The sequence below is a fragment of the Corylus avellana genome, chromosome 4, assembly GCF_965113065.1.
Source record: "Corylus avellana chromosome 4, dhCorAvel1.hap1.2, whole genome shotgun sequence".
Lineage (NCBI taxonomy): Eukaryota > Viridiplantae > Streptophyta > Magnoliopsida > Fagales > Betulaceae > Corylus > Corylus avellana.
Genome location: NC_142493.1, coordinates 25,375,429 through 25,390,152, shown reverse-complemented (window position 1 = coordinate 25,390,152; position 14,724 = coordinate 25,375,429). Strand labels below are relative to the sequence as shown.

Genomic DNA, 14,724 nt, shown 5'->3' with positions numbered 1-14,724 from the left:
AGTCCAACTTTTGCTTTATTTATTTTTAAAAAATAAAATAAAATAAAAAATGGAAAAAATGTTTAAAGCAACCCTATCTATTTTTTGTCTTTCTTTTATTTGGTATTTTTTTTAAAATGAAAAATGGTATTTTTTTCATAATAATGTCATTTTTTTTAAGAAAATGTCATTATTATGAAGAAAAATACTATTTTTCATTTTTTAAAAAAATACTAAATAAAAGAAATGCCAAAAATAGATAGGGTTGCTTCAGACATTTTTTCCATTTTTCATTTTGGTTTTTTTAGAAAAAAAATAAAAGGTAAAAGTTGGACTTTTGTTGGACAAAAAAGTTGGGCCTTTAGCATTTCTCTTAATTATGAAAGAAATTTCTCATAAGGTGTACGTGGTCCACTGGTCATAAGCCACATGTATTTGGCGTGAATTAATTAAACACTAACCAAGGGTGGTGCTTGATAATTTATTACAAATAAGGAAATTATTTATGAATTTTTAATTGGAATCAAGTTTTGTTCCTTGATATGAGGAATAAATAAAGTAATATTCTAATTTATATTCCCCACCTAACCTATAAATAAAGAGTGTGTATTCTGTCAATATAAACAAAAGAAGGCAAAGGTTAGAAGAAACCTCTTTTTAAATCAAGAGCAAGTTTGAACGAACATGGCTTGAGGTATATCTAAATTATTTTCCGTTGAATATTTTGGCCATGAGATATAATGGTTTCCAATAGGCTTTGATGAATATTCTTCGATGCTTTTTTAACAGGTTCTCGATCTATTGATTTCCGGTTCTAAATTGTTTTGGGTATATTAGTGAGTAATAATTTTTAGTGTTAATTCTAATTGTGAAAATTTCAGGGATTTAGATAAACAATAAACATTAGTAATTTCTTTAGATTTTTTTTTTTTTTTTTTTTTGTGTCACTAAAATCATTTTCATGACCAAAACTGTTTTATTTTGAAACAAATACAACTTAGTATTTTCCTTAAAGTTTATAATATCCCGGACTAATAATCATATATATGATATGTATATAACTCTCCCTCTCTCCCATTCCACCAAAGAAATCAAGGACAAGTAAAACAAAAAAACCAAAACAATAAAGATATCCATGAAGTACACTACTAGTGTTACATTAAAGTGGAAAACAGGAAGCCGGCCAGTTTCAAGTATTAAGTATAACTATTCGTGGTTTACGTGCGATTGCAAGTATTCAGGGTTTACTCTTTAGAAATGGGTTCGTTCCATGTTAAAAAAACAAAAAAAGTACAAAGCATATAACCTTACAAAATTTTCAAAAGGAGGAGCAAGAAAGAGAAGGAAACTGACCTGCAGCTTCTTGAATTTGCTCGAGCAGAGAGAGATGGAAGAGTGTGGCTGTGTTGTGGGTAGAGATGACAATGAGAAGAGTAGCCAGCTATATAGAAAACCCAATTCACCTGCCCCATGTTAGAGCAAATGTCACCTGCATTTAGTCAGGTCATAACCATATATAAGTCAACTACACCATTTCTTCCTAACACTAATGTTATACAAATTACATACAGAATTTCAAACAAATCTACTTTCCGAGGAGGAGTACTGTTCAGATTAACATTTATATAATTATGTAAAAATTGACCAAAAAAAAAAAATTATTCCACGACATGGGGAGGCTCACCTAATGTCGTGTGCAACGAAGACAGGCATCTTTTAATAGGCATTATAGACATGGCGTGTGTAGCTTGAGGTCCATTATTTGTTTTGTACACGAAATAAATTAATACAAAGATGATAAAATATTTATTGCAGAAAGTTCGACTCTTGAAATATGAATTATCAATTCTATTAGTATTAGTCACTTTGGGTTCCAAAGATGCCCTGATGAGATTGAGTCACCACTATATGTGGGCTTCTTCTCATCTTCTCAATATGGGACCCGGGTGTTACAAAGTCCTCGTCAAGACTAAGTCATGCAGTGCTCCAGTACCACATGAGTTGATGTTATTAGGTAGCTCTCATACCATTTGTAATGGCCTAAAAAAAAGCGCTAGTCACATCTGCACTATTACCCCAAAATGATTAGTTAATTTGGAGCTTCCTTAATTAGAATTCATTATAAAGTCCAATTTCACCTAGTAATTAATTAGGCAATGAAGGACTTAGCACCCATGATTATCTTTATAAACCACTCACTTTATATGATTTTCTTCTTATTTTCTCAATATGGAACCGAAGTGTTACACAGGTAGAATAACTTCAGTTGATCTTCCCCGACTACCATTCTAAATATATAGAAAATAAATAAATAAATAAAAGCAGTCCATTTGCCCCAAATTTGCTTCATCGGAGCTTGGTTTCTTAATTTTATTCTCCTTTCATGAAGAAAAATGCAATTTACTATGTACATCTGCAAATTTATTTATTATTTTTCACTATATCAGCTCTGGGTTCAGAGCATCAAGTAATTTCATTGGATTTATAATTGAAGGAAAAAAACCAAAAATGGATATATACACATATGGCCTTTTGATGATCATTTTTCACATGATTAATGACGTACTAAGTGAGGCTAAATAAGCCAGCAAATCGTACGTTTGGATAGCAGCAGGCTGTCTAACTAAACTGGTGAAATTCACATGCTGCATCGTTCCAAATGTTTACATATATAAAAATTGTTGGATAATGGATTATATTATATATATTCTAGATGAAGAAACTGCCACCAAAACGAATATTCCTTTTTTCTTTCTTAAAACGATTACGTGCACTAGCACCAAAATTATTAAAATGTATTGACCCCGCTTGATGGTTTAATTTGCTTGCAGGTGATATTATACAAACTAATTAATTACAAATAACACAAAAAATAAAAGGAAAAACTTCACTTAATCCCCATAACTTTCATCACTTTAATTTGCAATTACTCCTCCAAAGTTTAAAAACTTTCATTTATCGAATTTTTAATCTTTTGCAATGTAATACACCCATTAAGCTTAATATTATACAATTAAGCTAACAAATAACACCCAAAAAAAATATCATGCGAAGTATTAAGATCTCATAATATTAGTAGGAATAAATGTTAGATAATATAGTGGCATATTAGAAGCTAGAACATATCAATACAATAATTAGTAAAATTTGAACCATCTACGTACCAATGATTTGATCTTTCTCTAAAAAAAAAATCGAGTAATTTTAGAAGTCTCTCTTGTGTTTCTCCAAAAATAAGATGGTTTTTAAAATCACAATTTGATCAAAATTCAATAATAATCAATCACAAATTTAATGATGATTTTAAGAGCCATATTATTCTTAGAATGACACAAAAATAACATAAGAAAGACTTTTAGCATTACCTTAAAACCCGCCTAGGGTACACCTTATTTATGTGTAATAATAATAAATAAATAAATAAATAAACTCTTACAGAGTAATTCTCATAATAGAGTCCCATTTTAACGTTTGTCTTTTGAGGAAAGCCAATGGGGGCAAACTCTAATCATCGTTTAATATAAAAGACTCTTATAGAATTATTCTCATAATAAACTCCTATTTTGGGAAGGAAACTAGGCATGCATAGAATTTCAGAATAATCTAAATTATATATCGTAGGTCTTTTAATCCTGTACGACAAAGGTGTACTGTCCAATAACTATCAATGATTCCTCAATTCATTTCCAAGATGAAGGGGGATATTCGGCTTAGGTGCCGTAGAGAAAAGTATTGATCTCTTCATAAATTAATAGGTTTGACATGAACAAATTAATTAATAGGTTTCACACTGATCAGTGATGATCATCAAAAGATCTTAACATTTGTTAAATTTCTTGTTTTTTATCTTTTGATTTCTTCTCTTAAAATAAAAACATTAACAAGTAATTTGAACATTCATAAAAATAAGAAAAAACAATTTTCACTGCATATCAAAACAGTTTTTTTTTTTACTTATAAAAATAAAAACTAGTCTATGGAAAGAAAAGCCAGTACCTTTGACTTGTTGAAAAATAGCAATCGTAGTGGACGAAAGAAATCAAAAGATAAAAGATAATAGCGGAAATAATAAAATAGACAATTAATATTAATGAAGATAATCTGTTTGGACGCCTTATTAATGCCTCAAAATAACTTGAGAGTAAAAGAGATAGAGAGTTTTGGAGAGGGAATGGTGATTTCTTAAAGGTTTAATTATCTTCAAGAGGAGGTAAACTGTTAGCTTATTATCTTATTGTTTAACTATTATTTAGTTTTCATTTTCATAGTTTAGTCAAAGAAATACTCTTGTAATTAATTTTTTACCAAGTAGACAAACTTTTTATTTGACATAATTTTTTAAGCTTTTCTAACGCAATGCTAAGGAGGTTGTAATAATATTAACTCTCTCCAATCTACTGAAAGATGTCACATTCTCAGCCGCCGGTAAAAGGGCAATTGTGATGAAGATAAAGATTGGACACACTCCAAACTCAAGAACAAGAAGTCTCCCCCATTATAATTTACTATAGAGAATTGTGGAATAGTTGTAAATCTTTTTGGGTCCATTTCCATTTTGGCAGTAGCTAGCTAGAAAGACAAGGAATAAAGAAGCTGGCTAGCGTGAGAATCCTGCAGCACTTTAGCTACAAGTCACGATGGCATGCTGCCAGGCCACTGATCTAGAAGTGATTTTACGTGATTCCGATCGATCGACCTAGCTATATATGTCTTTATTCGGTGTAGTGGACCACTCCGCTAGCCATGCACTACTTGTTATTTGTATTGAAATCCTAAGATTCTGTTGGCTAAGTTCACTTGATGTCCTGAAAGTCAAGATGGAATCATGGACTTTTAGCTAGCTGGCGGCAACACTCCTAATCAAAACGCGGATATGGATGGATGGTGATAAATTAAGGATGCAAAAGTCAACAACGTTTCTGGTTTTAATTGAGACAATATATATATATATATATAGATAGACCGATATGATGGGTCATTGACTAACATGATCCATTGTAGCCATGTTAGAAATGAAACAAAACCATCACTTCCATGGTGACCACAAAATCAGCATCTAGGAAACTCGAGTGTTTTGGTGCGCCACAAGTTAATTACCAAATATATCAAGAAAAGTTGTGGCTTATTAAACAAAATAAGTGATGCTCAAGTACTTCACCTTTTACTATAAAGTCATTTTTGTAAATATAATTGTCAAAATAATTAAATAAATATTTTAACTTCTCTCAACTTAATTAATTAGGAGTTGAGTTGTCAATAATAACCATACTCTTAATCATTTCACCGATTATGAATTGTCATATAAGTTTGTAAATAATTGTATAGTAAAAAATTTAGTACGTACCTCAAGCATTTTCCAATAATAAAAAATAAAAAATCAAGAAAAGTTGTGGTAAAACTAATGCAACACAACACTAGGCAAATAACATTATTTAAGTATTAATTGAATTATTAAATTCATCTGAGCCTGAGTTTTTATTTATTTATTTATTATTATTATTATTTTAATAAAGTCAGCTTTGGCTCCCTAATAGCATCTCCAGCATTTAAATCCTCCTATTAGTTAATATAGCTAATATGAGGCCTTTTCACCTTTAATGATAATTTACAATTCTGATCCCTCGGAATCTCAGGAGTCAGCAATCAGGATCATTGCATGCAACATACTCCCAAAAATAATCTCTAAGCTGACTAAGTTCCCGATGATGATGATTATGATGATGAGCCACGTCATATAGAAGAAAACATTTTTAAATTTTGAAAATAACTGGAATTATCAACAGGGTCCTATAATATATATATTACCCAAAAAAGAAAGGGTACGTGTTGTCAGGTGCCGAAGACAGTCGTTAAGCCCTGCAGGGTTTCCAAATCAAGTTTCTCCACCCAAGAGAAGATAACTTGGGAATGGAGAGTCTGTGGCACTGCCAGAAGTTTCGGCTCTTCAAATTGAGCCCAACAAAATTCAAGTGCTAAGCATGCATAGCCCAAGGATATCATCCTTCTACAAAAAAACACAGGAATTGTCCCATTGTGTTCTAAAATGGACTGGAAATATAAACTTATGTCATGGCCAAAAACCTCATAATCACCCAGGAAAAAAAAAAAAATGCTTGAAGAGAATTTACAATACTCATCTAAATTCAATGAGCAACACAGACTCATCTCAATAGTAAAGTTTATGAGCATGGGGCTATTCAATTCTCAAGTGTAGACGCTCCCTTGGAATTTTCATGCTGTGAATATATAATACAAGGAGAACAGCTTAAGGAAAGAAGATGCAAGAAAATATAAACTGAAGAAGCAAAGGGATGAGAGAGACCTATGTTGGTGCTGCTCCAACTAGTATTCTACACAGTAGATCACAGCCTCCTGAAACTTCATCTGGGGAAAATCTTTTGCAACCCTTACCTTAAGGGAGTCACCAATTTAAAATCTTCCTTTATATTGAGATGAAAAGGACCGCAGATTAAGTCAGCTACCTCCTTCGGTTATTGCACTATATTGAATTTCTCATACCTTGCCGCCGAGAAACGACTGTAAGGAAAAAAAAAAAAAAAAAAAACATTTTAAAGGGATGTGTTAGATGAGAACAGTAGGGGTTAAATGGATTGATGTCAAAGTTCAGGGTAATTTTCAGTTCAATAGAGAGGAACAAGGAAAAGAAGAACATCTCTGTGAATGTGACACCCATTTTGGAAGAAGAGTGAGTTTACACATAATGAGAAAGCAAAGACTGATGAGTACAACTTGTAGCAAATGTTGATAAACAAAATGGAGTTGAAATCTACGGATAAATAAAACTATCCATGAATGATCTCATTTGTAATCATTTAAGCATGAGATTCCATTGTTAAGATAAGAAGGGTAATCCACATCATTTATCTGTTAGCTGATTCAAAACTTGTTCCTAAATCATGTAGATCCGAGAAGATTATAGTTACCACATATTATTTGGTTGAGTTGCCAACAAGGTAAATGAAGCTTCCAAAAGAGATTCAAACTCTTAAGATGCACTAAATGACGACTTGACCAACAATTTCTTGCATCTCACAAAACACTGGGGGTAATTAAAAGATCTTCACGCCATAAAGAGATAAGTAAACTGTCAATAACCAATGCAACTTGGTACAAGAAAATACATTTGAATATTTTTGAAGGTAAGAAGATTAATGAGCTCCAAGAATCATTGCCATCCTTTAACAATAGTAAAAACTTGGAAATAGTTTTCAACATCAAAGAGATTGAGAAGGACAATAATAACCACGATTCAGAGAAAAAGAAAAGTATGAGCTACAATATGTGGACACTTCAATATGGGTACGTGTGTCAAATAGAGCACAAATGGGCATGCATGGCCTAGAATACTTCATCTATTTGTTCTCAAGAGGTTATCGAAAACATTCTTCAATAGTTCCTATTTCATGGTTAATTAACAATAAGTGAATCACTGATCTTGGACACACCATTACATAAGCACTTGCAAACAAGATACAAGATACATGATCCCTTACAACACATAGCACAAATTCACATTTGCATAAAGCAAAATGATTCACAAACCTTTTATTGAGATCCAAGATAATCAGATCAAATCCTTTGAAATGACATAGGCCTATTATTTCTATGCCAGATAAAAGAGCAATGTATTATACTTAAAAAGAACTTGCATGCGAAATTTCTTCAATTTTTTTTTTTTTTTTTGGTGAAAACCTTTCTTTTTATTTTTATTTTTCTTTTTAGTTTGCAGTGCTCTCCCTCAGACTGCACCAGTGATGACTAGTAATTTTTTTGGAATAGAACTCGTTTTCCCATGGTCTTATATCAGTAGTGGTCGTAAAACTTGTAAAATTTCATTTCCATCATTATTACAAAAAATAAATTAGTTGGACTAACAATGAATACCTTTATTTTTGTTGCAGGACCACCAGGCTTAGCTGCAGCTGTGTTCACGAAGCTAAACTTTGGCTTCTTATCATAAGGCTTTAATATTTGGAAAGAACACATTAAAGTCTCATCAATGGTCATCATGGCACCAGCATTGTCAAACTCTCCACAATAATTTGGTGCGGAAAATATGGTCACAAGTTTTCTATTAGCGAAGAACTCATATCCATCTTCCACAACCTGCAAATGTAAAAATATATAGAAATTAAATGCAGTCTTAGCTTTAATGATTGTAGCAATTTTTTAAATTTAAAACGAATTTCAAACCTGGTGAGCTCGACAGATTAAGTCAACGTCATGCCTCTTAACAAATTCTGTCACTTTATCAGCGCCAAAGGTATAGGAAACTCCCCTATCATTCATCCCCCAACCTTGAATATCTTTACTAGGATCAGACCAGAGGAGATCACATAGCAAACCATTGTCTGGAACATCACAAGGCCGCTGCATATTCCTTATCTCATCCAAATTGTGCAAGTCAGGAGAAAGTCCCCCATGCATGCATAATATCTTTTCATCAATGAGTGCTGCCACAGGTAAGCAGTTGAAACAATCTGTGAATATTTTCCAGACTCTGACATTAAATCTTCGTTTACACTCATCATAAAATCCATAGATACGGTTTACAGAAGCACATTCATGGTTGCCCCTCAAGAGGAAAAAGTTCTCCGGATATTTTATTTTATAAGCAAGGAGAAGGCATATTGTTTCCAAACTTTGCTTTCCACGGTCTACATAATCCCCCAAGAATAAGTAATTGGAGCGAGGAGGAAATCCACCGTATTCAAAAAGCCTCAGAAGATCAGAATATTGACCATGAATATCTCCTGGATAAAATAAAGTAATATACAAGACATGTATTCAATGTTATCTTACTGATAATAGAGAGAACCGATGAAAAAAGAAAAGTAAATGAACCAGTCGTCTTATGGAAAATAAAAGAAATGTTTCTTACAGGCAGTTAGTTACATGTATGATTATTGTACCCCAGAAAGATACTAGATGTCAAAATATATGATTTTAAATCTTGTATGCATATGATATAAAGTTGCCATCCACAGCTTTGTCTTTGGGGGAGAAGAACAGCAATTTTGCACTTTGAGAAGTGAACTGGTTTCGACTAGAAAAGATAGAGCATTGGAGTTATGTAGTTAAGATAAATAGGGCAATTATAGCATTGACATGCATTTCGAAGTTCATTTACAGAACAGGAGCTGGGAATTCATTTCCCTGCCAGGTTGTAGCAAGTGCAACATAAATTTCTTTTTTTTTTTTTTTTTTTTTGATAAGTAAGTGCAACATAAATTTCTGTAGACAAGAAATTTCTGAAAGTCACTTTCAAGATGAAGTTAGTCTGTGTATTAGCATAAGTGACAAAGAAAAAGGCAGAGACCTAAATCATTTAATTATTGGAAAATTTACCAGCTTGGGAAACAGGCAAATGAGACAACAAGGGACATAGAGGTGGTAGCATGGACCTTGGAAGATGGCAAAGGAAATTCCTTTGAAGTTAACAACAAATTCCAAAATCCCGACAGCAACTAAAATAATTGCACAAGACAATGTACCCCAATCTTTGAAACTCTATCCTCTTGACTGAAACACAAGAACATTTAGCAACTCCCTCAGCGATTATGGCCCTTTTCTTTTATCGCCTTTATTTCTATTATCACTAAAAGCACCAAGAGTAATCTCTCATTCAATATTCTGATTTTGCTTGCATTCTTCAGTTTTGCTTCCCTAGTCTTTGACAAGCAAGTAATCATCCTTCATTCAAGCTAACAGCTACCTGCTTAAGATAGCATGCAGGCCAAGACTTATGGCAGGTCCTGCCCATTCCACCAACACACTTTCTCGAACTTATTAATGCCAGGGTCAACCCGGAATTCAACATTAGGTGATAGTCAATTATGTCTCATCTAAGACATTATTGAAAATGAACCAGCAAACTTGCATGTCTCATTCTCTAGAAAATGGACAGCAAGTATTCATGGAGTAGAAAAATTAAATAGAAAGTGGTTTGGCTAATTTGGTTTCAGACGGTATCCAAATGGACTTAGGGTTATACACAATTTCAAAGGACGGATTTAAAAAACTATATTGACCCTTTAGATATTTATATTTACACCAGAACTTGGACAAATGTTTCAGAAAATCATTGAAATTTGGGAAAACCAGAATGAATAATCAGGAATGAAGATGGTGCAAATTATATCACCAAATTCAGGCTACGAAATTTCCTAATCCATACAAGTCAACAATGTCTACTAGCAATCCAGAACACAGTAAGTGTCATTAGAATGCATTGCAAAAATAAAAAAGGCTTGTTGTAATACGCTGTTTTCTATAATACAATGCCATATACATGTGAGTCGACGAAAAAAAAATATGCTTTTATATGAATAACGTTGTATTAAATCTTTACTTTTATTCGTTTTGCATTGATTGATTTTGTGTCACTGTCATTGTAGTACTAATCTAGATCATCTAATATGAAATAAGCCATATTGATATTTTTGCCAGTTTTTCCACTCATTCAATTTCCAGATTTTGACAATTTTTATGTCTTTTTTCCGAATCCTATATTCCTTGCATTCCAACAAGATACTCTTTTTGTAATTCTTAAGATAAAACATGTTTTATAATATTTAAAAATGGGAAAAATATACTAAACCCTCCCAAATCGGCACCCATTTTGCAAAAATATCTCCAAACTTCAATTTATGACATTTGACCCCTTCAAACAACCATTTTGTTGCAAAATCAAATAAATGTGTACGTTTGAGAGGGTTAAGTATAACTTTCCCTTTAAAATAGAGCTTAGCTAATATAAGTTATTGTTATGACAAATTAAGATTTTAGATGCAAACAAGTAGAGAAGGGAAAACAAAATAAATTAATTAAGCATAAAAACACAATATTTATGGATGTGATTCAACACAAAGGCCTGCATTCGGAATGGAGATGATCATAGAGAAATTCCAGAGACAAAAAATGGACAAGGGTGATGAGAAACACTCAAACCTAGCCTCAAAATCTACCAACGGTGGTCTATGTTCTCTCTTTAAACAAGCGTATTTAGTTACAAGAGTGTGAATACAATATGGTGAAAATTAAGCAGATTCATACAGAATTCCCAAGGTTATGATGATATTTTGATAACCATCAATTTCAAAACAAGCAACAACAAAAAATTCTGGATATCGATAATCGTTTTCAGAACAAAAATTTGAAACAATTTTAGAACAAATCAATGTCTGGCAGCACCCACAGCACTTGATTTCCTGGAAACTATTATATTTATTCAAAGCCCACAGCACATAATAGTGTCATACTCAAAATTGAAGAACTAAGAATGATAATCCATAGTCAGGACACAAAATTCTGAAGTCAAACCCAAAATTTGATCAAGACCCAAACCAAATAAATACCCACGATTAAGATTAACCATCAGAAATCAAAACTAAAACAAGAATAATACCGCATATCTTGATGGGTGCTTCGAGCTCGAGGAGATTAGGCTGCCTCAAGAAGAGATTCTTAGAGACAACACAGAGCTGCCTGATCTCTGCCTCAGAAAGCTGCACCTGCTTCCCCGGTCTCCCTCTAACCTCAAGCAGCCTGTCAATTATGCCGTCCAGGACTGCAGGTTCCATATCTGAGCCGGTTCTTCGATCCCAAAATTTAAGCTTCTTCAGAGTGAAACAGGCAGAGGACAAAGCAAAGGAAAAGCAGAGAAGAATAAAGAAGACCCACTTTGATTTTCTTCTATAGCTGCAAAATCTTGCATATGTAAAAGAATAAGAGAGAGAGAGAGAGAGAGAGAGAGAGAGAGAGTGTGAGAGAGAGAGAGAGAGAGAATTGAAATGGAAATTCTTTAGCTGTGGTGTCGCTTGGATGTTTGGAAAGGAATGGTGGCCAAGGAATTGGAAAGTGAAGAATATATTCTTTTTAAGTAGAAAACTCTTCACACAAAGAGAGAAAGAAAGAAAATTGTGAGGGCCAAAGTGGTGTGGTGTGGTGAGTGCGGAACCTCAAAGAACTCACTCACAGATAATGCCTCCCTCCGAGGATGACGCATGGAGTAATGTCAAATTCCTACATTCTACATTCTTTCGCACTTTCAAAGTTGAAACCCGGGGCGGCAACCGCCAAGGCGCACCGCACCACACCACACCCAATACTTTTTTTTTTTTTTTCTTTGTTTTTTCAGTAAGATCAAAAAATTAGGACAGACCATTTGTGTCGGCTTATCCGATTCTTGTCAGGTTGACCTGCGAGTCAATTCATTATGAGAAGACCAAAAAAAAATAAATACAATTCATTTAGTTGAACGGGTTACAAGCAGCCCATACGATTCGTTGTGCAGGACCCATTTAATAAATAGGTGATGTTGAGTTCATCCATGGACTCGATCAAAAATCTCTTCTAATTTTTATATTTTGTCAAAAAACTTTTTTTAAAATAAAAAAATAAAACAGAGCACAATTTTCAACGCGATAAGAGGAAGCAAAGCCAGCACAAAATATAAAGACAGGTAAACTTTGGGATACCCGAAGAGTTCTACTGGCATAGACTATAGTTAGACTTCAAAGGAGAGAAAATTAATCCAATGCTTAGCAAGCAAGATAATATGTATATAAACATTAGCCATATCTTTACATTTCCAGCAAAAGCTTAAAGTTTCTTTCCCTTCAAATGATGTGGACTGGAAGGGTTAGAATCCATTTAACGATCTTACAGAAGAGGGAGCTCCATTTGAATTTGTTGCCCACATCGAGTAATTAATAAATCATCCTAACCAGAATACACACAACTTGTCAAGCAAAAAGTTGCCGGATGCTGAAAGCACAGGAGAAAAAGAAGACCGTGAGCCAACACGAGAGAATACATGTAATACTCCAGTCTTATTTTGAGAGGATGAGTAAAATGGATCTGGATTCTCGGCAATACTGTCAAAATTGCTCATCAATTTTTTCTCAAATCTTGGTCATTCAATATCATCCAACAACCACCAATCTGTCACATGTCCTGCTAAAAATAAATAATAAAATATTATTTATATATATATATATATATATATATATATATTAAAAAAATATAAAACAAAATATTAAAAAATTAAAAATTAAAAAAATTGAGGTGGCTGGCCATCCCAACTGAGCCATGGGGTGGCAAAAGCCACCCCCAGGAGCCGGTTGAGGGTGGCCAAATGCATCCCATGACCCCTAGATTTTTGGGTTTTGGTTATGGGAGTGGCCGAACCATCCCCTATGGCCATGGGGGTGGCTTCGGCCACCCCCAGCCGGCCCCTAGGGGTGGCCGAAGCCACCCCCATGGCCATAGGGGTGGTTTAGCCACTCCCTAGGGTCATGGCTTAGTTGGGGTGGCTTTTAATTTTAATATTTTAATATTTTTTTAAAAAAAAATAAATAATATTTTATTATTTATCTTTAGTATAACACGTGGCAAATTGGTAGTTGTTGGATGGCATTGATGGCTAAGATTTGAGAAAAAGCTGATGAACAATTTTGACAGTATTGTCAGGATCTCGATCCGAGTAAAATAGCCTACATAGAGTAAATGGTTTATAAAGATAGTTATGAGTGATAAGTCTCACATTGTCTAGTTATTAGGTGAAACTAAGCTTTATAAGGAATTCTAAAAAAGCTCCAAATTGACTAATTATTTTAGGCTAATAGCGCCAATGTAACTAATGTTTTTCTCTAGATCATTATAATACAGGTATGCTAATTAAATCTCCAAGATTTGATTACGATCGACACTAAACAATGAATATTCTAGTATCAACCTAATATGAAAAATATATATATATCCTAACATCTTCCCTTAAACTCAAGCTTGAGTTTGGCATTTTTTTTTTCCTACTCGAATCGATCTAGTGCAACAAGAATCATAATCTGAACCTAAGGTCAGATTTGTTATCCTTTGATGATCGTTGGATGTGCTTATTGAAGATTCTATAATCTAGTGTGGCATGTGACCAAATCGAGTCATGAGCTTGATCTTGTGAGTCAATGGAAACGGCAACTGGCAGCGTACACGGTAGGGATAGTGGTGGCCGGTGGTGGTTGACAGAGACCTGCAAGTGGTGGTGGCCGGCGATAGACAGTAACGATAGGCAGAAGCTGGCCAAAGATAGTAGTTGATAAAGGCCGTAGGTGAAGTCAACGGTGGTATCCCAGAAAAAAAGCTGTGTTGGCCTACTTGGACTGGTTAATAGGTTAGGTGACCCAAGACCGACACACTTGGCAGTTGTTGGGTCGGGTGATCCAGACCCGACTTCCACATGGCGTGTGTGGAGGAGCTCACTTGGGCCAATAATCAAATCCAGTGACCCAAATCCTACCTGCATGTGAGATACGTGCAAAGAATTCACTTAGGTCGATTGACAGATCCATTTCTATTCTACTTTGTTTTGTATCCCTAAAATAGAGATCCATGGGCCATGGCATCCTCATCTTCAAAACCTTTCTCCTCCTCCATCGTGCTTTCCTTGCCAATTGCCATACATCTCATCTTCATCTTTATTGTCAAATCTGCAGTGGAATTTTCAATCAAGAGTGGAGGATGAGTTATGTGCATATATAAGCTGTTTGTACACAATATGTGCAAGTGGCATGGCGGCATTATTCTTTCTAGTGGATGGAAAAGCCATTTTTTAGTCTTCAGGCCATGTAAATGCATGGGAGCCCGCCCAATAGATTAATTGGTCTTTCTATAGGGGTAAGCAGATTAATCGGTTACCGATTACCGAATTTAACCGAACCAATAGTA

General features: G+C 34.1%; 1 protein-coding gene across 2 annotated transcripts; it reads right to left on the bottom strand.

Moving 5' to 3' along the window:
- Nucleotides 1-6,100: 6,100 nt before the first annotated feature.
- On the bottom strand, nucleotides 6,101-12,115 carry LOC132177077 (serine/threonine-protein phosphatase PP1 isozyme 2). Of its 2 annotated transcripts, XR_009439731.2 has the most exons (5): nucleotides 11,408-12,115; nucleotides 8,194-8,753; nucleotides 7,885-8,106; nucleotides 6,302-6,516; nucleotides 6,101-6,215 (listed from the first exon to the last, which is right to left on the bottom strand). XR_009439731.2 is itself a non-coding variant. In XM_059589293.2 (4 exons), exons 1-4 carry the CDS (start codon nucleotides 11,580-11,582, stop codon nucleotides 6,493-6,495), a joined length of 981 nt encoding a protein of 326 aa, XP_059445276.2. In that variant the 5' UTR covers nucleotides 11,583-12,115; the 3' UTR covers nucleotides 6,101-6,492. The 2 variants fall into 2 exon arrangements, 1 of the variants encoding a protein (XP_059445276.2); XM_059589293.2 differs by having other exon boundaries at nucleotides 6,101-6,516.
- Nucleotides 12,116-14,724: the final 2,609 nt, after the last annotated feature.